The sequence below is a fragment of the Cryptotermes secundus genome, unplaced genomic scaffold, assembly GCF_002891405.2.
Source record: "Cryptotermes secundus unplaced genomic scaffold, Csec_1.0 scaffold548, whole genome shotgun sequence".
NCBI classification, from domain to species: domain Eukaryota; kingdom Metazoa; phylum Arthropoda; class Insecta; order Blattodea; family Kalotermitidae; genus Cryptotermes; species Cryptotermes secundus.
The window spans coordinates 20,276-43,260 of NW_019732380.1; the positions used below are offsets into that span (position 1 = coordinate 20,276).

General features: G+C 43.5%; 1 protein-coding gene across 1 annotated transcript; it reads left to right on the forward strand.

The window, feature by feature from the left end:
* The first annotated feature begins 2,497 nt into the window (after positions 1-2,497).
* LOC111867642 lies at positions 2,498-13,935 on the forward strand. Its single transcript, XM_023857659.2, has 4 exons — positions 2,498-2,622; positions 6,882-7,034; positions 12,209-12,364; positions 13,671-13,935. Exons 1-4 carry the CDS (start codon positions 2,551-2,553, stop codon positions 13,827-13,829), a joined length of 540 nt encoding a protein of 179 aa, XP_023713427.1. The 5' UTR covers positions 2,498-2,550; the 3' UTR covers positions 13,830-13,935.
* The last annotated feature ends 9,050 nt before the right edge of the window (positions 13,936-22,985 follow it).

The window sequence follows — 22,985 nt, forward strand, 5'->3', positions numbered from 1 at the left end:
TGACGACAAAGTATTTGCCATTCGTTCTATTCAAACTAGATTTGGTGGTAACGCCAGAGGGCAAGGAATAACAAGGAAGACCTAGAAGTAGATGGGAGAATATTAAATTGGATCTCAGAGAAACAGGATGCATGGTAGGGACTGGATTCATCTGGCTGAGGATTGAGTGCTCTTGTGAACACGGTAATGAACCTTCGGTTTCCATAAAATGCTGGTAAGTCCTACAGTAGTTGCGCAATTGACGGCTTCTCAAGAAGGGCTCAGCTCTATGGGGCTACTTAATTATACATTTATGTTAGTTTTCATACAAAGTCTGCACCAGTTTCAATGTACACAGAAATTTTTACAGAGATCAATATTACATACACATCTGAGATATAGAAGAGCCAAGAATCCAATTCACTGTTTTATTTTACTTATTAATTAGGATCCAAGAGTGTGTAATGGATTCATCTGGCTTAACGCAAGCTCTTCTAACACGCTCTTATGGTAACGTTAATGAACCTTCATCTTACATAGAAAGCAGTGAAATTACTGATCAGTTGAGCGACTATCAGCTTTCCAGTGGGCTCTGTTCCATGGAATTAATTACTCAATTAACTTTACCTTTTTTAACTGCAGTATGAGTAATATATTGGAGCACGCGTTAGCGTAGTTGGTTGAGGCACTATGCTACAAACCGAAAGGTCGAGGGTTCGATTCGCGATGAGGTAACTGGATCTCTCAATTGATCTAACCTTTCCAGCCGCACTATGGCCCTGGAGACGAGTCAGCCTCTAACAGAAACGAGTACCAGGAATCTTCCTGGGGATAAAGGGCAGCGGGCGCGTGAGGCTGACAACCTCACCGCCATCTGTGAGCCGATTTTATAGAAAATGTGGGATCCTCGGCATCTCACAACCCTATGAGCCTTCACGGCCTGTAACATGGAAAGTTTTAACATTTTACGAGTAATACAGAAGGATTTATAGCAACTTGGGTCTACACATCAAGGCAGGAATTTCATAGCAAGTTATATTTAAGAACAAAAGTTGGGCTTATTAAAACAAAACAAACTCCGTGGACCCACCGAGCGACCGCCGCTTGTCGGCAAAGTTTAGTGCCAACTTTTGCAAATAGAGGGTGTCGCGCGGTAAGCGCAACAACCCCCCCCCCGGCCGTTAATCTCGGTTTTCTAGACCGGAGCTATTTCCTTGAAATAGCCCCTCAATTATCATCACGAGGCTGAGTGGCCCAGACCCACTACTTCTCAGAAAATCTGGTAGCTCCGGGAATCGAACCCGGGACCTATGGATCTGTAGCCAGAAATTCTGACCACTAGACCACAGAGGCCGTCTACTGAAGTGTAACATACTGTTACTAAAATGTCGAGTCAGTACAATGGCCTTATATATTTTGGTCCTTCCCAGGCTCGTGTAATAAAATAAGGTCTTTTACGTATGAAGGTAAAGATAAGGTTGCACCTGTGCTTAATTAATTAGGTAATACGCAATGCATATTGTCACATAAGGGGTTTGCGTGACGAATGGCAGTGGGTCTAAGTTTTGATGACTGGATTTATGGATACTCACAGTCGTAACTACAAGTATAACACACTAAAGATTGCTATAACACATAAAATAAAGTCTTCAAATCTTCCAATTTAGATAACTTATATAGCAAGCCAGAGTTCCATGTGGCAACAAAGGTATTTTCGATGTCCAAGAACACCGTGGCCGTAGACATATTATTGTTGAAATTAAAAGTCACATGGTCCGTTAGTCTCATACATTGCAGTGTCGTGCTGTGACGTGCACGGGAACCAAATTGGCTTGCGCTAAGCAGGCCTCTTTCTTCAGTGTGCTTTTGGAATATCTTCACAATGACTTTTTCGAATAGTTTGCCTCTTGTGGTCAGGAGGCCAATCGGATGTAAATTGTGAGGGAATTGTGGGTCCTCACGGTGTTTCGGTAACCTTATGACTTCTGCTTCCTTCCAAGACCTTGAAAAATGGGACAGCCGAAGCCAGCCATTAAATAAATGTGTCAAGTGTACCAATGGCCTTACTGGAAGGTACCTGAGGCATTCATTTGGAATGTCATCAATTTCAAAGTCTTAAAATTTTAAACTTATTGTTTACTGTTATGCTCATACAATATAAATGAAAAATGATAATCTTTGTAACTAATATAGGTACAAGTTAATTCCATTCAAAACAGAAATACCACCCATAAATAAATGCCTAAAATGGGGCTGCTAAAAAGTATGGTAGCCTTGGTACCTGCTTTAGTTCTCCTAGGGGTACAGGTACCACAGTTTGAGAAAGATCGTTTTAACAAAATCATAAGCACAATAATATACAATCAAATGGCACACCATAAAAAATGATTCATGGCGATTGTAACAGTTTCCACGTAATAAACTTGTTTGGGACAATAAAAGACGAGATAACAATCCACAGAACACAAGAGGACTTCCACCTCCTGTTTCGTAACGCTCATATAAATACATGCAGGAAAACGTGCAAAATGTGAGACGAAACATAGGGCACGTTACAGTTCAGGCTGCGACATGAAGCTGATCAACGCTGTCATCTGCGCGCTGGTGATACTGCTTCACCAGCAGGCACAAGCAGACGAAGATGTAAGTACTGGGCACATTATTTGAATTTGTATGATATTCGTCGACCGACTCTGTGGTCTAGTGGTCAGAGTTCCTGGCTACAGGTTCCGGCGCTTCCAAATTTTCTGAGAAGTAGTGGGTCTGGAGCGGGGTCCACTCAGCCTGGTGACGATAATTGAGGAGCTATTTCAAGGACATAGCGGCTCCGGTCTAGAAAACCGAGATTAACGACCATGGGGATCCGTTGCGCTCACTACGCGAAACCTTCTGTCCGCTAAAGTTGGCACTAACTTCACATACAAGCGGCGGTCGCTCGGTCGGTACAGTTCGCTTGCGGACTAAAACCATGGAGTTTTTTTTTGTTATGATATTCATCACCACGATTTCAGATTTTTACGGATCTCGAAAGACAACGATAATTCGATAAATCATCATCAAAACAAGTTCCTCTATATCAACATGAACAAGAAGTGCTGGAAAGAAGTAATTTCCTACTTTCCTTTGATACGACATGGACAGCATATAGAACGAAAAAATATGGGGGACTCACAGACAGCAAGGTGATCTCATGAGCCTAAAAATTACGAGAGGGTACACACAGATGAATATGGAGACAGAGAGCAATTGGAACTTCAAGCTTCCTAACAAAAATCAGGATATAAAGACGAGAGAGACAGAAAGGCGATATCTTAAGCCTCCTCCTTGTTCAAATTAAGGAATGTAGCCTACAAATGCATAAATATCGGCCAATCAGTCGTGATTCTTATTTAACACTCCGTCAATCTCACAGAGTACAGGAGCACACTCCCCAAGAAGAAACCAAAAATTTGTTCTTCCCCCCACGTCCAGTACTGCTCTGGGGACTATGCACTTTCCATCCAATGGATACTGGGATAGCTTTCGCTATCCGAAGCATAAAGCTAACCGCTCACCTCCATCTAGAGCTGAAGCGAAGAATGACTGGAGCTATACCTTAACATTCTTATACGTCTTCATGCCATGCTGCTTAATTAAGCACAGAAACTTTGCCTTCTTACAGATCAACCGAAACAAGACACGATAACTGAGGCAAGGTAAAAGTAAAGTTGTCCCTGTGCTTAACTAATTAAGCACTATGCCATGAAGACGTATGAGGAAGTGGATGTACAGACCCACATTTTTCTTAACCTCGGCACTAGTTGGAGGTGAGTGGTCAGCTTCACGCCCTCGCCATTTTACCCCTGGGGAAAGAGCCCCCGGTACCCACTGGATAGGAGGTTGTGTGGACCCCAGAGTCGGTCTAGATGACACGAGGAGAAAATTCTTGACCCTACCATGACTCGAACTCCGACCCCTCGGTCGTCCAGCCAGTAGCCAGTCCCTACTGTTTTTTAAATTCTTTTAGTGGGGGTGGAGTCCAACTGGGTCCACTCGGCACGGCGGCCACTGATTCGCCTATTGTATCGTGCCCCAGGTGATTGATTATGATGATGGAAAATTCGGTGGAATAAAGACTGGCAGGGGAAACCGAAATACTCGGAGAAAATCCGCCCCAGCGCCACTTTGTCAACCACAAATCCTACTTGGCCAGACCCGGGATCGAATCCGGGCCGCCGCGGTGGGAAGCCAGCGACTAACCGCTCGAGCTATGGCGCGGCCAGCCAGTCGCTATACCGACTACGCAAACAAACGGTCCAACTGCTATACACATTAATAATGCTAAAGATAATGACATATTATTGAAGTTCGTTTTATACCTCGCAATAAAATGATACATAATCCTTTATCTCCTCTTTATATTCCCTTCAAAAGCAACATTTACTACCGACGCTCTCAGCAAGTCACACTAAGTAAGTTCATGTGATTAGAAATTATCGCGTCGGTGGTCATGAAATGTTTATGTCCGTTGATATAACGTCGTGTGGTCCAGTGAACGTCTACTAACGTTTCGAAGGAACATGTCGCCTCTATCTTCAGGTTCAGAAAATGCATGAAGTAAGAAACCAACACGAAGCAGAGAGCAAACAGAGCTTATCTGAAGAGGGGGGCGGACTGTTCCTCCAAAACGTCGCTGTTCACTTCCATCTGACTAGACAGAGTTATAACCAAGAATATAGGTCGAATATTCCGATATTAATGATTAATCAACTGAAAAAATGTGGAAGGAAGCCGTCGTGGCTTATTTTACGATCCTACCTCGGAATTTTCCTGAACGGGCTGAAGAAAGGGCAAAAAACCGTCAGTATGGACAGTCGGTGCCCCAGCAGAGAATCGAACCAGAATACAAGTCATACGCCAGCCTGCAATTGTGTGAGGACTATTCGTACTACAGGGGGGGGGCCAAAAAAATTTACTCACTCTTTGATAGTCAATATCTTTGGAACAAAATGACATCTAGTCACAATTCTTGCGCGGTCGTGTAGTGTAATGTTTTCTCAACAGATGGCGAAGGTCACATGAGTCACGTGAATGTCGTGCCGCGTGCGCGCTGCGAGCAGAAGACAGCAGCAACAATGGCTGAAAGTTGTTCTTTGAGCAACGCAAGACTGTATTGAAGTGGAACTGGAAGTACGAAAACATTAACGAGGTACAACGACAATGGCAGAATAAGTTTGGAACTCAGCCAGCAACACGTTGAAGAATTGCCCGTATTCGGGATAAATTTGAAGCCGACGGTACTGTTCATGATGTGCATAAGCAAAGACCTGGGCGACCGCGGATAGTAACAAGTCCAGCTTCCAGTGCTGTGGTGTATCTCGAAATGCTTCAGACATCGATTTTCCTTGCCATTCGAGAGCTGTTTGGAGATGAGAGATTTCACCTATAACAAGATGGTGCTTCATCTCACTACCATCGAGATGTCGGGGCGTACTTGGATGACACTCTACCTGGATGAAGGATAGATCGAAGAGGTGCTATTGAGTACCCACCACGCTCTCCAGACCTAACACCTCTCGACTTCTACCTATGGGAAACCTTGAAGGATGAAGTTTATCGACAAAAGCCAGCTACACTGAACGCGCTACGAGAAACCATCGAAGCGTCGTGTGCAGCCATCACACCGGACACACTGACAGCCGTAGTTCGCTCAGAGTTCGGCGGCATCGATGCTATTTAGCCGCTGATGGTGGTCACTTCGAACACAGACGGCTCTCTCTCTCCGGGCAAGAATTGTAACTACATGTCATTTTGTTCCAAAGATATTGACTATCAAAGAGTGAGTACATTCTTTTGGATCCCTCTGTATAATCAACCTCCTTACTAGTTACAGGATGTGCACCCTGAACACGCTCCCCCGCCCCGTGCTTCGAGATCCGCGTTAAACTGCCTGTCCACTGTGTCGGTTGCAGTAATCGTACCATAACCGTAACGTAGAGAATAAACGAGACCACCCGATATTGGAGCTCTCGCTTTAGAAGTGGATTCACGACAGGCCGGCAGGTCAAGTAAAATGAACAAACAAGAAGTTCTGCGAAGAAATAATAGGCTACTTTCCTTCGACACGAGGAAGAGTCAGTAAATAGGTCACAAATGGAAGTAAAACAGATAAATGAAGTAGCAACACAATATCTTTATGACGGTACAGGCAGCAGACGCACATGTACATGTTGAGAGGCTGGTTTCTGCAGTCAAATAGCCACCGTGCTTCAGGTTATACTACCGAAGGTAGCGTTCTCTTGTGCGTTTTTGTGGGCAAAACGACTCAATGCAAAGGATATTAATAAAGAAATGTTTCTTGTTTACGGTGGGAAGTGTTTGTCGCGTAAAGCGGTTAACAACTAAGTCGAGAAATCCTATCAAGGACGTTCGAAATTCGCAGATGATGGTCGACCAGGTGCGGAAGCGACGGAGATAACAGTCAAAAGACTTCTATGCTGCGGGTTTTAACGCACTGGTAAAGCGTTGGGACGAATGTATCAGTGTTGGTGGATATGTCGAGAAATAACTGTCTTCTTTCGGGTTCGAAAACAACATTCCTTAAGTTTGTGACCTGTTTACTGACTCCGCCTCACACTACACGAACCGCACAGAAAACGACGCATACAAGAATTCGTTTTCGCGGGAACGTGTTTACTATGCCGTTGCCTAGCAACGATACGGGGTACACAGACAGAACCATACACATATCCACGAATAAGGTAAGTAGGCTAAAAAAATAGAAACATAAAGTAGGCCCCTGACGTCAGAAGTTCATTTACGTGATAGTTAATAAATCACTTTTCCTGATACTGCTCGCGGACAGTCAGGTAATTCACGAGGATGTTTCTCATGGAAATGTGTTGTTATGCTCTCTCTTACAGCCCTCCTATGAAATACAGGTTACTAACGTAACACCGTTTGCTGACACCAAAGAATATGTGGACCTTGTAGAGGGAACAACAGGGGAAGATGGCTCAAAAACAACCTTCAGCCTCAAAGCCACTGTAATAAAGGATGTACCTGAGGATGCGATTGTAAGTAGACTTACAACAATGTTATTTAGAAAATGCCCAGGATGCCATTGTAATGTAGCCTTACAACAGTTATAAAGAAAATGCCCCAGGATGCGATTGTAATGTAGCCTTACAACTGTTATAAAAATGCCCCAGGATGCCATTGTAATGAAGCCTTACAACAGCTATAAAGAAAATGCCTCAGGATGTGATTGCAATGTAGCCTTACAACAAAATTGGTACCTTACAAGAAAGTTCTAAAGAAAATGCCTCAGGATACGATTGTAATGTAGCCTTACAACAAAGTTATAAAGAAAATGCCTCAGGATGCGATTTCAATGTAGCCTTACAACAAAGTTATAAAGAAAATGCCTCAGGATGCGATTGCAATGTAGCCTTACAATAAAGTTATAAAGAAAATGCCTCAGGATGCGACTTCAATGTAGTCTTACAACAAAGTTATAAAGAAAATGCCTCAGGATGCGATTTCAACGTAGCCTTACAACAAAGTTATAAAGAAAATGCCTCAGGATGCGATTTCAATGTAGCCTTACAACAAAGTTATAAAGAAAATGCCTCAGGATGCGATTGCAATGTAGCCTTACAACAAAGTTATAAAGAAAATGCCTCAGGATGCGATTGCAATGTAGCCTTACAACAAAGTCACAGTTATAGAGCGAGTCAAGATCCAAATGTAAGTATCCTTACGACAAAGAAATAGAAAGGGAAGTGCCCCAGGATACGATTACCGTATTTACGCATGTATAGGCCGCACATTTTTTGCCAAAAATTCAAGAGGAAAACTGGGGTGCGGCTTATATTCGAAATCACACTTCATTTATAAAAAATTATATTCATAATTAGTAATACAGAGTGTAATACTCCTGAAATAATATTCCAAGAAAATTATTTTTTCTATAATTTCTGTCTGAAAATTGTGCTGCGGCCTATACATGCGTAAATACGGTATATGTCGCCCGGAAACAAAGCCACACGTATAAATACCTCAGGATGCGAATGTAAAGTAACCTTGCAGCAAGGGCACAGCTATGAGGAATAACATTGCAATTAGCCTTAAACACAGCCACAATTATAAAGGAAGTGCGTCAGCATGCAACTGTAAGAAATATTACAGCAAAAACATTCCCTAATGCTGCAACCAATTTTTCTTTGGCTCTCTTTGACATTCATTCATTCATCAGTAATCTGTCAGATGACAGGTCCACAGCCTCTTCCAAAACAGTTTCTCCACTTAATGCGATCTTCTGTTTTTGGAAAGAGACTATCCAGGAATAGTGATAATGTGGTAGTTTTTCCATTTGCTTTCCACATCGCAGTACAACAGCCGTTCAAACCACTCTGGTCACGCCTGTTGCTATACGAACTTGAACCATCTCGAGCATCATTTTCTCTGTGCTTCAAGTCGCCGCTGATGACGCTGCTTCCGGCATCAGTTTCCGGTGTCTCTCTTCGTCTGATGCCTACCCTTTGACCTGTCCAGCAAGGGAGGCCCTGCCATTAGCTACGCTACCGCTGGTATAGCTCTCAGGGTCCTTGGCATACTCAAACACCCTCACCACGATAAGGTGGAGACACCAACGAGGGGTCTTTGACATATGTAAAGTTTAAATGCTTAGGAATAAACTAACTGATCAAAATTGCAAGTTAAAAAAAATTAAAGAGTAGATTCGAGTTGAAAATTCTTGCTACGAATTATTACGAAATCGTTTGTCTTCATTTCTGCTGTCTAAACACGTGGAGATTAAAATATGCAAGACTGTAATGTTGTCTGTTACTTTGCGAGAGCCCAAAATTTGGTCTATCCCATAAAATGCTGAACACAGACTGAAGGCGTGTAAAGACAAGTTGCTGAGGTGAATATCTGGACCTAAACGGGGGTCTGGAGAAATATGGATACTGAGGAGCTTCATAATTCATACACCTCTCCAAACATTAGAATGATCAAAGAGGATTAGACAGACAGGGCATGTAGCACGCATGGAGGAAGAGGGAAATTCATGGAAAGATTCCATAACCAAAATATCTGGAATAACTGACGTAGATATGCACTTATTAAAATTCATATCTGCCTTAGGACAGCGACCAGTGGCGTGCTCCTGCAAAGACGGTAATAAAACTTCGGTTTCCATAAAATGCTCGGAGTTTCATGACTATCCTAGCAACGGTCGCTTCTGCAGGATTCTACTCCATGAGTTAATTATCGCTGAGGAAACGATATTAACACTCTGGCATAGCTATTACGCTCAGGAAAGGTGATGCGTCAGTCGTTATAGCAACAGGCTACAGGCTCGACTCTCAGCAGATGCGAGAGGTTTCCTTCTTCTCCACAGCGTCCCGCCTCCTATACACTGAATACTGGAGGATCATTCCCCCGGGGTAAAGCGGCCGGGGTTTGAAGCTGACCACTCACTTTCATCTAGTGTCGAGGTCAAGAATGGTAGAGTTATACCTCCACTCCCTTATATGTGTCTTCATGGCGTGGTGCTTAATCAGTTAATCACAGGAACAACTTCCGTTCTTTTTTAACGATTGTACTGTCTATTGAAAAATGATGGGAGTAGATCTATTGGTGTTATCTGCGCTGTACCTGTAAGGTCATCATCCAGTTGCGAAATGTGCTAATTCAGTTAACGAAGCCGGATGGCAAATGAAATGTATTCAAAGTGCGCTGAAGCGAAAGGTGTACAAATAATAATAAATAAGCCTGCATATATAAGAGAACTATAGAGCTTAGGCCTATATATTTCACGACTGTTCACAACATGCGATCCATGAGAAAAATAAGAGCAGATTAGTATCCGGAAATGTTTCTTACTATTCTGATTCGCCGGCATGAACTGTCTTCCCTCACTTGGAAACCGGGATCGTGGGTTCGAATCCCACTCAGGGCATGGATGTTTAGTTTGTGTGTGTGCGTCCTGCTGTGTTTGTGTACAGGTAGAGGCCTTGCGACGAGCTGATCACCCGCCCAAGGAGTCCTACCGAATGTGTAAGATCTAGAAAAACCGAAGTGAACGGAGAAGTTCATGGAGGTAGGCCTAGACCCACTGGGGCTGTAGTGCCAAGGAAAACAAAAACATTCTGTTTCGCCTGCTGCCTAAATACGTAAATACAAATTAAAATACACAAAACTGCAGCTCTGCCTGTGGTTCTGTATGGGTGTAAAAGTTATATTTCACATCAAGGGAAGAACATAGACTGGGGGTGTTTGAGAACAGGGTGCTGAAAAAAATATTTGGACACAATAGGGATGGAGAAAACTACACAATGAGCTTAATAACTTGCGTTGCTACGTAACTGTTATGAGAAGTACGGAGGATGAGACGGACAGGGCTTGCATCATGCTGGGAAGAACACGATTGCCTACAAGATTTTGCTAGGAAAGAGAGGCTAACAGGACCAATACGTATATGGGAGAATATTAAAACGGATCTTAGATAAATATGACTGGATTCATCTGGCTCGGGATAGGGGCCAATGGGGGGGGCACTCTTGTGGATACAGCAATGAACTTCTGGGTTCCGTTCAATGCTAGCAATTTCTTGAATGGCTAAGCAACCTGTGGCTTCTCACGAATGACTCTGATCCATGAAGTTAGCTATTTAAATTGCTGACAACGAATACAACACAGAGCCATAGACTTTATTCGGGTAGGGATGAAGGGAAACTTAATAAACAAAAATTTATTTTACGTATATAAAGCTACAAACGAGCTGCTCTTTTGAAACAAATACGCTAATCCTTTAAATATCATTGGGTCGTTTGGGTCTCAAAATGGCACATACCCTTAAGCAAGGTAATCAATATAATTTGAAAATTCTATTTCTATATGAAGTAAATATGTGCAAGTACTCGTTTGCAATATTACAAGTAAAGTTTCCCTGAGGGCAACTAATTAAACACTACGCCATGATGGCATATGCGGGACCTCGGAACTAGTTGGAGGTAAGTTGTCAGCTTCACGCCCCGGCCGCTTTGTCCCGGGGAAAGAGCCCCCTATAACCATTGAAAAAGAGGTTGGGTGGACCACAGAGCCGGTCTGGAGGAGGTCGAGAAGTAAAAATTCTTGACAGTACCAGGACTCGAACTCGGACCCCTTGGTCGTCCAGCCCGTAGCCAGTCATTATACCGACTCAGCTACCGCGGCTCTTGTAATATTACAAGTATGTAAAAAAATGGTAAATTATACAACACAATAACTTTACAAATTCAAGATACCACAATGACACGAAAAACTAAATAAACAGTATTCGCATCTTCTGGTTGATAAAATAAGGGGGGGGGGGGAAGCTTTTCATGCTAACCCGCGCAATTCTACATTTAGGGCGAGGGCATATCAAGGAAACTGGCAACGGCAACGCAACAGCAATTTCGTTGCAGTTGCCAGTTTCCTTGGTGTGCCCTGGTCCTTACAACTACGAGTAGACCACAGACAACTTGTGCTGCCTACGAATATACATCTGCTCGCCTACTTCATGTGTCCTTACTGATACATACGCACCAAGGCAATCCAAGTTTGTGCGTATATAATGATAATTCACGTCTGGAATGGGAGACCGTGAAGTCTGGTAGCTGTTTCATAGGAATGTTCTGGATAAAGGAGTAAACCAAAAATGGAAATATGATGATGAGGTAGGAGCCAGGATAGCGTAGTCGATATAGCGACTGGCTACGGGCTAGACGACCGAGGGGTCAGAGTTCGAGTACCGTTAAGTTCAAAATTTTTTCTCTTCTACAAGTCGTCCAGTCCGGGGCTCTTTCCCCGGTAGTAAAGCGGCAGGGGCTTGAAGCTGACCACTCACCTCCAGCTAGCGCCGAGGTCAAGGAAATGTGGATCCATACGTCCACTCCCCCATACGTCTTCATGACGTAGTGCTTGATTAGTTAAGTATATAGGGACAACTTTACTTTATATATGAAGAGGCAGCATGCTTCATGCCTGTTTCTTGCTTGCCTTACTCCTCAACCCTGAAGATGGACGCAGTATGTTCCTCCGAAAAAATGGACTGACGTTTAAGGGACTACGCGGTTGTATATCCCAGAAGAAGGAACTCTTCATAACCACCGCTGTGAGAGCCTCCAATTATACAACTCTACATTTAAGATGTTTCAAAAATCGCAAAGAACACATTTGAAAAAATGTATGCTGTAACACATCAACTTTTTTTTTTCAGTGTCAGACCACTTTCTACAAGAAACAAGATGGCGAATTCAAGAAGAATCCGTTTGGTATAGTGCCGACCCCGTGTTGCGACCTTCTGTTTCAGAATGAAATATTTAAACACATTATGGAGACACAGAACGTTCCCAAAGCCTGCCCCTTTAAAAAGGTAAGCCACACATTTGCCCAAGCTGACGCCAATTCCAACTTACAAAACAGTGGAGCAAATGAAAGAGCGATATAAAACTTCATAGTCCTATTCTATAAACACGAGACAGATTGTGAGGTTGTTAAGTTCGAATGAAGTGGTTTGTCATTAAAGATGCTCAAATAAGGAACAATGAGGAGGCCGAGACATGTTACTCGCATGGAAGAATTGATCAACGCAGAATTCCATCCGGGATATCCGAAGTGACTACTTTTTTTTTTTTTTACTGCTAGTGGGGTGGGACTAAGTCCTTTGCACTGCGGCCACTTCTGGCTTAGTGTACCAGCCCCAGATGATAGGTGAGGGTGATTGTGGAGCAACTGGTGGAATGAAGATTGGCAGGGGAAACCGAAATACCTCTGGAGAAAACCTGCCCCAGCGCCACTTTGTCCACCACAAATCCCATTTCAGCAGACCCGGGATCGAACCCGGGCCGGCGCGGTGGGAAGCCAGCGACTAACCGCTTAAGCTATGGCGCGGCCGTAAGTGGCTACTTAGAACACCGAGGCACAGATTAGAGGATAATACTGAACTATTATTTTAACACTTTAAGTACTGACTGAATGCTAAATTGCTGCTGGCCCTCGTCAGCAGTGACCGTTTCCGAGTCGACGGGACTCAAGACCACATTTTACTGCCTGGCGGCTCTTGGGGACCTTCAGACTAAAAGCTAGTGGTCAGAGCCTGAAGTCTCCCATAGCCGACACACACACTAAGATATCGCTATAAAAAAAAAATATATATATATATATAAAATCAGTTCATACCTCACAGGAAACACATTACGTCTCCACGACAAAGACCAACCGGTTAATGCTTCTAGGGAAATAGTCGCTGTTTAAGAACCTTATAAAACATATAAATATAATCTGTGCGTGCAGAATGCAGTTTTAGTACGTTAAAGCAGATGGTACATATAGTAACCGTTGGGATTTAAAGGGTTAAGTAAATACGATATGTCGCAGACTGCAGTCATCTTGTTCAGAAACTGATAGAGTGTAAGGCTGTTGCGAACACAAAAATGAGACTTTGGTTTTCACAAAATTCGAGGAATTTCTTGACCAGCTGAGCAACTGTTAGCTTCTCAAGGATTCCGTTTAAAAATCGGTCATTTTGTGTATGCCTCTTTTAATTCTGTTATGTCGTAGTTCCCTATCAGAACTCTGTAAAATTATTCTAAATACAGATAACTGTATTTATGTAAATTCGGAAAGAAAGTCGAGACTCAATTTTGATTATAATATTCGTGTAATTTTGTTTATTTCAGGGGACATATTCCGTGGACAATTATGCCTTTGATACAAATAGATACAAAAATGCACCTCGCGGAGAATACAGGGCCAACTTCACCGCATACCTCCCATCTGAAAGTAAACCTATCATCTACGGTGTAGATCTCACCTTCAAGATTGTCGACAAGTCGTAAGCTTCTTTGATATTTGCTTACTGGATCAGACATATAATGTGCTACCACATATGGTAATCATTATGTATTAAATACATAATAATAGTAATTTCATTACTTGAGAATATACTGATTTCCACGGGATATAACAATACGAACTAACAATAAACTGAGCGACAATTACCGTATTTACGCGTGTATAGGCCGCAGCACAATTTTCAGACAGAAATTACAGAAAAATCAATTTTCTTGGAATATTATTCAGGAGTAGAACACCCTGTATTACTAATTATGAATATATTTTTTTTTAAATGAAGTGTGATTTCGAATATTTCGAATATAAGCCGCACCCCAGTTTTCCTCTTGAATTTTTGGCAAAAAATGTGCGGCCTATACATGCGTAAATACGGTATTCACCACCAACTTGCCCTTCCCTCCCTAATTAATAATATATCTCCACTTTTTTCTGACTCCTACCGGATTTCGTGACAATTATAAAACCCATGCACGATCATGGTTCTTAGTTTCGGTGAATACTCAAATAACTGTGAGTAGGGATAGCGCAGTCAGTATGGCGAGTGACTACTGGCTGGAGGGTCTCGGGGGTCGGAATTCAAGTCCGGGTAGGGGCAAGAATGTTCCCCTCTCCAAGTCGCCCAGACCGAAACCGAGGCCCATACAGTCTCCTATATAATGTCAGTCGCAATGTGACTTTGACTTGACCAGTTCAGTTTCAATTTATCAGTTGAGAGTTGGCAGTTCAATTGAGCTCGGGAAGGGAAGCTGAGAAGATATGACGCTATATTTGAATAATTTCGGATAAGTTCTGCACGGGCGGCTGTGACAAGAGAACCCAAGCGGTGTAAACTGAAAGATCTTCACTGTTAGAAGCCGTAGCCAGGAAACATCTAGTGAAGAATGAGAAGACGTAATGTGTGCCATTAGTTCCGAACAGTGGTAATCAATCCATTCGCCAATACATACCTCGTCTACAGTCACACACACATATACACGTGCCAATATGTACCGGCAGAACTATTTAGCTCAACTGTCACCTTCATTAAGTTTGCCCATCGTGGAGTCACCGAACGCACCGCTTTCGAGGGACGCATTCCCCTCGCGTTCACTGAGGATTTACTGTGTTTACTGCGATGGAATAATTATGTTAATAACAATTTTCATTGAACCTACTGGGAGATGAATAGTATTAACATAATGCCACACATTTCTTTCACATTCTCTCCAATCATTATATGGCTGAGCTGCTAAAAGCATCTGGTATGGTCTGGTAACGTTCTGCTGGCTTTCCCCAGAGCACTCACTCTTGTTTTCTGGCCCCGCGTGACCCACGGCCATATTTTTCTGTCTCACGACTCCGAGTCTTGAGACTTCTCTGAAAGCATCATTAAAATCAAAAAGAATCCCTGCGCTTAACTAATTAAGCACTACGCCATGAAGACGTATGGGGAGCGTCTGTACCCCTGGGATAGAAGGCTGGGTGGGCACCAGAACTGATCTGGATAACGTGGTGAGGAGAGAAACCTTGTCCCTACCGGGACTCAAACTCCGACCTCTCGGACATCCACTTCATAGTCTGTCCCTATGCCGAATGCGCTATCCCGGCTGTTGCGGCGTTAAATAAACCACAAATAAATAAATATTTGGTAAATGGTACAACCAAATAATACTTACAAGCCTGAAGATGGTTCAAATAACATTAAAAAATTCACTTCCTACCACACAGAAAAAACAATACTGCTCAATTACAAAGACTAACCGGACAATGCTGTTTATGAAAATTTCTTTCTTTCTTTCTTTCTTACTCTGCTCCTCTTATACCTTTACGGTGTCCAGGTAAGTGAATCTTATTTTCTCTTAATCTCAGACAGTCGGCAGCACTCCTTGGGCGGGGGATCGGCCCTTCGCAAGGCCGCTAGCTAACACAAACAGAATAAACACAAATAATGATCAATGCCTTAAGTGGGATTCGAACCCACGGTCCCAGAGTCCGAGCGAGCGAAGACAGTTCATGCCTTAGACCGCACGGACACTGTGATCGGCGTATACGAAAATATATTTATTAATAGAATCACATCAAACGCTAAATATAGGCCAGATTTTCGGGCAAAATGCACAATTTTGAATACTAAACGAGATGATGCACTGTTCTTTACAGGGTAAAAAGTAAAATTGTCGCTGTGTTTAATTAAGCATCACGCCATGAAGAAGTATTGGGGAGTGGTGGTATGGCTCCGCCATTACTGACCTCGGCACTAGATGGAGATGAGCGGTCAGCTTCACGCCCCGGCCGCTTTATTCTCGGTACCCCTTCGATAGGGAGGCTGGGTGGATGTCAGAAAAGGGTTAACGTCCTGTAACTATACGTACACAAAATTGTACATGGGCTTGAGAAGCTGTACCGCAGCTGGGAGGCCATAACCCATAAGCAACGGTGTGTGTGTGTGTGTGTGTGTGTGTGTGTGTGTGTGTGGTGTAGAAGTTGACTGTACATACTTTACTGCGGGGGTTGTTAGGAACGCCCTGGCGCCAGTGATGTCTTCCTGCACCACGGTCACCGACACACAGCAGCGGACCTGTTCCTGTAAGCACAGCGTGACTGGTTTCATTTCGATTCCCGGTTGGAGGAACTTCGCTCCAATCACCAGTTCCCTTGTCTGATCTTCAGCTGTCAGACATACTTGTACACTCACAGAACTGCTCAACTAATTATTTTAATGTGTATTCGTGTTTTTCGTATGAAAGTCGGTACGGAGATATGAATCTGTATTTCCATCGCAGTTAAGTCACCTATCCGAGGATTCCGGATAGCTCAGTCGGTACAGCGACGGGCTGCAGGGCTTGGGTTCGAATCTCAATAGGGTAAGATTTTTCTCCATAGCATCCAGACCGGATCTCGGGCCCACCCAGCCTCCTAACCAGTGGGTACCAGAAGTAAAGCGAACGGGGCATGACGATGACCACTCGCCTCCCACTAATGCCGAGGTCGAGAATGGTCTTCATGGCATAGGGCTTACGAGTAATTATCTAAGCAGAGGGACAATTTTACCTTTTAACACTTAGGTCATGTCTTCTGCTTCATACCTTCGGCCTGTAAAGGCAGGTCCACATTACTCGTGCTCGTGCTCGTGCTCGTGCTCGTCGGAAGGCTCGTCTGGCTTTTACTTGTACTCGTAAATCTTCGTCCACACTACTTCAGTTGCTTGCCAGGCGTCGGCGCGTGAGGATCCGTATATTTACTCGTAGTGTGTATAGGCTGTAGTCGTATTTTAATTTATTGGCTATAGTCTTTAAATTAAAAATTTTAAATTTGCATTGTCTCGTGACTTGTCATATCGTCCACATTACTCGCGAGCATAGTGAGTCACACGAGCAAGAGCACGAGTAATGTGGAAGCGCCTTAAAAATACAGAACTGACTTCTGATACACCGGATCTTTTAGAAATTTAGCAGAACTCCTTCGATGGGGATCAACCCAATACAGGCCTCTACTTACGTAACCTGACGGCGTTGGGTCCTTCTTCAGAAACCAGAAGATGCTCAGTCACACATGAAATGCTAAGAATTTTATGGAACCCAAAGGTTCATTATCATTTTCGTAATATTCTGCTACAGATGTCTATCCTAAGCCAGATGAATCCAGTCAATTTGCCCCCCCCCCCCCTTATTATTTCNGGGGATCAACCCAATACAGGCCTCTACTTACGTAACCTGACGGCGTTGGGTCCTTCTTCAGAAACCAGAAGATGCTCAGTCACACATGAAATGCTAAGAATTTTATGGAACCCAAAGGTTCATTATCATTTTCGTAATATTCTGCTACAGATGTCTATCCTAAGCCAGATGAATCCAGTCAATTTGCCCCCCCCCATATATATTTCTGTAAGATCCATAAGAATGTGGATCTATGCTCCGAGGAAAATTCGAATCCACGAACCTGGTGTCAAGAGAGCATGCGCCTTTGACCACGTGGCCACTGATATTGGTTACCAATTCAAAAATAATACGCACGTCAAACATTCAAATAAAGAACCTGTGAGTCTACAGAATCGGCTTTAAGCGAATTTCAAGTTGCCTTTAGGTCAATATTTTTTAACCTACGGGCCGCGGTCCGGCACCGGGCCCTCGTCTTATAAAAAGAGAATTTATCGGGCAGCGGTCTCACAAAGACTGAGAACCACTGATTTATGTCATGTCCATATGGAAATAAGACCTGATATTCAATACAGACCTAAACGACTATTCGTCAGCTGCCCTATTCGGGAAATTCCGAAATGCCAGAAAAATTCAAGGAGTCAAAATGTCAGTACAGTTCCTTGGTAAAGTCTCCAAACTTTCGGTCTTCTAAGTAATCGAAACGGCAAGTAAATACTGGAACTAATTTATTTAAAGTTAGATGTAAACAGGAGAATAAAGCCACAAAACAAGCATTCGTTTGATGTCATTAGGATATAGAGGTATAAAATTTGAAAGGGCTAGAAAGATGAGCAGAAGTAAGGGAAGTAAAGGTAGTGACGGTGATAGTTTACTTATGGTAAAATATATATACTACATATAATCTGTATAATGCAAAAAAAAAAAACCTCGTGCCATGTGGACACAGATTTGTACAATGTAATAAAATACAATTTAATACATTTAAATGAACTGTTAAAGACAAAACAGTAAAAGTTGTCTCTGTGCTTAACTAATTACGCATTATGCCATGAAGGCGTATGGGGGAGTGGATGTATAGATCCACATTTTCTTGACCTCGCCACTAGCTGGAGTGGCCAGATATACGCCCCGGCTGCTTTACCCCCGGGGAAAAGCCACCGATACCCTTTGGATAGGAGGTTGGGTGGACCCCAGAGCCGGTCCGGACGATGTGGAGAGAAAATTCCTGACCGTACCGGGACACGAACTCCAACCCCTTAGAAGTCCAGCCCGTAGCCAGTCACTGTACCGACTGATATGAAGAGTACAAATTATTTTCTTGCTCCTTAATGATGTCCATTCCTTTATTGCCGGAGCGTCTCCTTCTTCTCAAACATACCAATCTACATTCATGCCTCAGAACGGGATGCCAAATCAAACATCCATACAAAACAACATGTAAAATTTATATATGTCAACGTTAGATTCGGTAGAGCGACGGCCAAGGCTCGATTACCGGCAGGAGCAAGATTTTTCTCTTCTCCATAACATCGAGACCATTTGCGGGGCCCAACCAGCCTCCTACCGAATGGAGCTCTTTCCCCTGAGGCAATGCGGCAGGAGCGTGAAGCTGGCCACTTCATATAATGCCGAGGTCACGTACGATTGAGCTATACCTCCGCTCCCCCATGCGTCTTCATGGCGTGGTGCTTTCTTTGCCTTTTTATATTTTAACGGCATTTTTCTTGGAGAGGACGCGATAAAATAAAGGATTTTAATTTTTTTCCCTTGTATTTCCAAACGACAGTTAGTTTATGTTGCGTGAAGAACATAACAGTCTGAAAGCGTGACTGCACAACAAGATGAAGTAGGTCCGAAGTTTGGGATAACTCCGTACTTCATACAACTTACTTGCTGTTGTTAGGGCACTGGAATCTAGGGGCACACGTAGCACAAGTAGCTCGGACAACGGGCACACAATTTTCGCAGGGAAAGCTGTTGGAAAGAGGCCACTGGGGAGACCAAGTGGACGGAATGATGGATTTCAGCGAAATGGATTCTGATGACATGAGACGCAATGGGCTGGGGTTCGTACATGTGATGGGCATCGACGTTAGCAGTTTGGAGTCTTGGGTATAATTAGGCCAAGTCTAGATTTACTTCAGTTAGTCATGAAGGTAAAATTGTCACTGTGCTTAATTTATTACGCAGCACGCCATGAAGAAATATGAGCGAAGGTATAGCTCCACAATCGGCATTAGATGCATATGACTGATTAGTTTCACGCTCCGTCTGCTTTGCCCTTGCGGAAAGAGCATAAGAGACTTGGTGGCACCCAGAACTGGCCTGTGGAGTAGCGAAGAATCTTCTACCCCCCCCTCCCCCGCTAGGCATAGAAACCCGGCCGTCCAGCCCGTAGCCCGCTGCTATACCGACTGAGCTATACCAGCTCGTAGCTGGACACAAGACCTAAAAATCAACTGTTTTTTAACAAACTGAGAAATGCACGTGCAGTGTAGCGGTTCTGACGTACTCCCTCTGTTACTGCTTTTACGTTTCCAGTTCTGAATGACAAATTTTGATACATCCATTCGCACATTCTGTACCTCCCTCTGGTGCACGGGGTGTCTGCAAAACGCTTTGTTTCACTTCAGTTTCTTAATCTTATAGACAGTCGGTAGGAATGTTTGGAGGAGCGGTCTGCCCGTCGCAAGGCCGCTACCTACACAGGACAATACAATACATACAGACAGACAACCGTGCCTAGTGTGGGGTTCGAACGCACGACAACAATGTCTGACTTAGACCGCGAGGCCACTGTGATCGGCATGAACACTGATATATGGATTTCAAACCTGTATTTCCACTTTCTATACCACAAACACATCAGGACTGAGATCATGTCAAAAGGAAAGATTATTTGTTGTCTTTTTCCCCATTTTAATTGCAAATATTCTATAGCCACAAATGAATTTCTTTTCTTGCAAACTTATCTAATGATACAACTATGAAATTTCAGTAACAAGGTCAATCATATTATAATTAAATACAAATTTATGTACACAGAGACCCATAAATTCAAACAGGAGGAAGCTTATTCAATTACGTGGAAAAGTCAGTAAGTGACAAATGGAGGAAAAACTAACGTAATGGGCGTAATAAGTTTCTTATGTGCAATACTAGGTTTAATAAAAAAACTCCATGGCTTTAGTCAGCAAGCTAACTATACCGACGGAGCGACCGCAGCTTGTCGGCGAAGTTATTGCCAACTTTTGAGGGTAGAGGGTGTCGCGTGGCCAGCGCAACGAATCCCCAAGGCCGTTAATTTCGGTTTTATAGACCGGAGCCGCTATTTCCGTGAAATAGTTCCTCAATTATCCTCACGAGGCTAACTCTGACCACGAGCCCACAGATGCGTTCACTAGGTAGCAGCACAATTCAGCTTCGTGACAGTCTAGGTAGCAGACCCGCATATTCAGAGTCTGGTTTCAGTAGTCAAAATGGCGACCGTGCTTGAGGACTATATCATCAAAGAGCAGCGTTCCGTTGTTCGTTTTAGTTGGCAAAATGGCTCAATGCAATGGACATTCATAAAGAAGTGTTCTCTGTTTACGGTGGGAGGTGTTTGTCACGTAAAGCGGTTCACACCTGCGTGGCAAACGTTTCTCTGATGACGAAGAGGTTGAAGGCGAGGTGCGGAAGTGGCTGAGCCAACAGTAAAAAAAAAAAAAAAACTTCTATGCTGTGGGTTTCGACGCATTGGTATACCGACTGGATAAGTGTATCAATGTTGGCGGAGGATACGTCGAGAAATAAATGTTTTTTTCCAGGTTCGAATATTTCAAATGTTTTATATCCATTTGTGACATGCTTACTGACTCTCCTTCGCATTATGGGAAATGAGATTTCTGTAATATTGGCGTGTTCAGCGAATCAATGTTCACTGTCCGGCTATCTTCACATGCGTTCAGAAGACCACTGGTCATCATCGAATATACACAACAAGTTCTTCGAAGATCTAAACGCCTACTTTCGTTGATGCGACATGGACCTCAAGGAAAATGACGCGTTCAAATATTCTTCTATTGTTGCGTGTGTATTTGTTGCAGTGGTAACGTTTTTACCGATCCGTTGTCTAGCAACGATTGGCTACACATATAGACACACAGATTGATGTGAGGGATTTATGTAGCAAGCCGTTAAAATGGGCTCTGGTGCCATGATTACATACCAAATTCCAAAACGATTTTTAATAAGGCATTCAAAATACAGAGAGCATGAAAATCGCGTAAGCCTTTCTTTTTTTTTTTTTAGAAATAAGGAATGTGCGTAGGCTAAAAATTTAGGAAATGCATGTATAACATAACAGTTCGTGTTTAATTAGCTCGATAAGCCTAAGACGTACGGAAAAGGTTTACTGGCAGCAAAATGTGCTTCCTTGTTTTGTCCAAGTTTTATCGGAAATATTCTTCGCTCCGATAACTATGCAAGGAGTCAGAGCAGAAGTACATGTAAGTGTCAGCTGTTTTATTGCGATTTTAACCGAAACCGCAACGTGTCAACAAATCTTCTTAAAGTCCCCAACATCTCATTTCATTAAAACCGTTTAGGCATTCTCGAGTACGTGAAAATTAACAGGCTCTCGACAGGTTTGTGAAAGGGCCTAAAATTGGGTGAAATTTAATCAGAATACCTTTCAGTACAGTAGTTGGTTGAGGCATTATGCCACAAGCCGGAAAGTCGCGGGTTCGATCCTCTATGAGGTCACTGGCTACTTTAATTAACTTAACCCTTCCAGCCGCACTATGATCCTGTCGACTCAGTTTCTAGCAGAAACGAGTTCCGGGTATCTTCCTAGGGATAAAGGGCGCCGGGCCGGCTTTCACGGTGCCACATATTAATGGTCGAAAAACAGTGCCCGCTGCTTGCTTCTTTTACTGTTTTGCCTTTCACATGGACACAGTACGCTCCTCCGAAACGTCGGTAAACGTCTACCAGATTTCACGGCGCCACATATTCATGGTCGATGAACAGAGCCTGATACTTGCTTCTTTTACTGTTTTACGCAGTACGCTGTTGTGACTACATAGGGTTATCAGTGAGAGCAGTAACAAATTCGTGGACTGTACAACCGGGGTCACGCAGCCCGCGACCTCACAACGCCTGACGTCATCGCACAACAAGGAGTGTGGCAGGAGTGCCGCCCACACGTCGACATCCTCCATTGGTTTCCAATCGCTGAGGAGGCTCTCAGATTTAGGGGGCCACGTACTGAACCATAGCTTCCAGGCTCGCAGCCTCGTACCGGCTTGCTCATTGTTCAGCATAGGAATGCATAGCCTTGTCGCCACGTGGAATGGGTTTCGGGAAGAGGGGAGGGGATGTCAAGCACGCAAAAAGAGTGGGAAGGTGCAAGACGACGGAGTACACGTAGCTTTCAAGTGCGCTCTTTGCGCAGTTTCACAAACCGCACCGGCATTCATGTCAGTTCTGCTGTTTCGAAACAAATCAAACTACACTGTA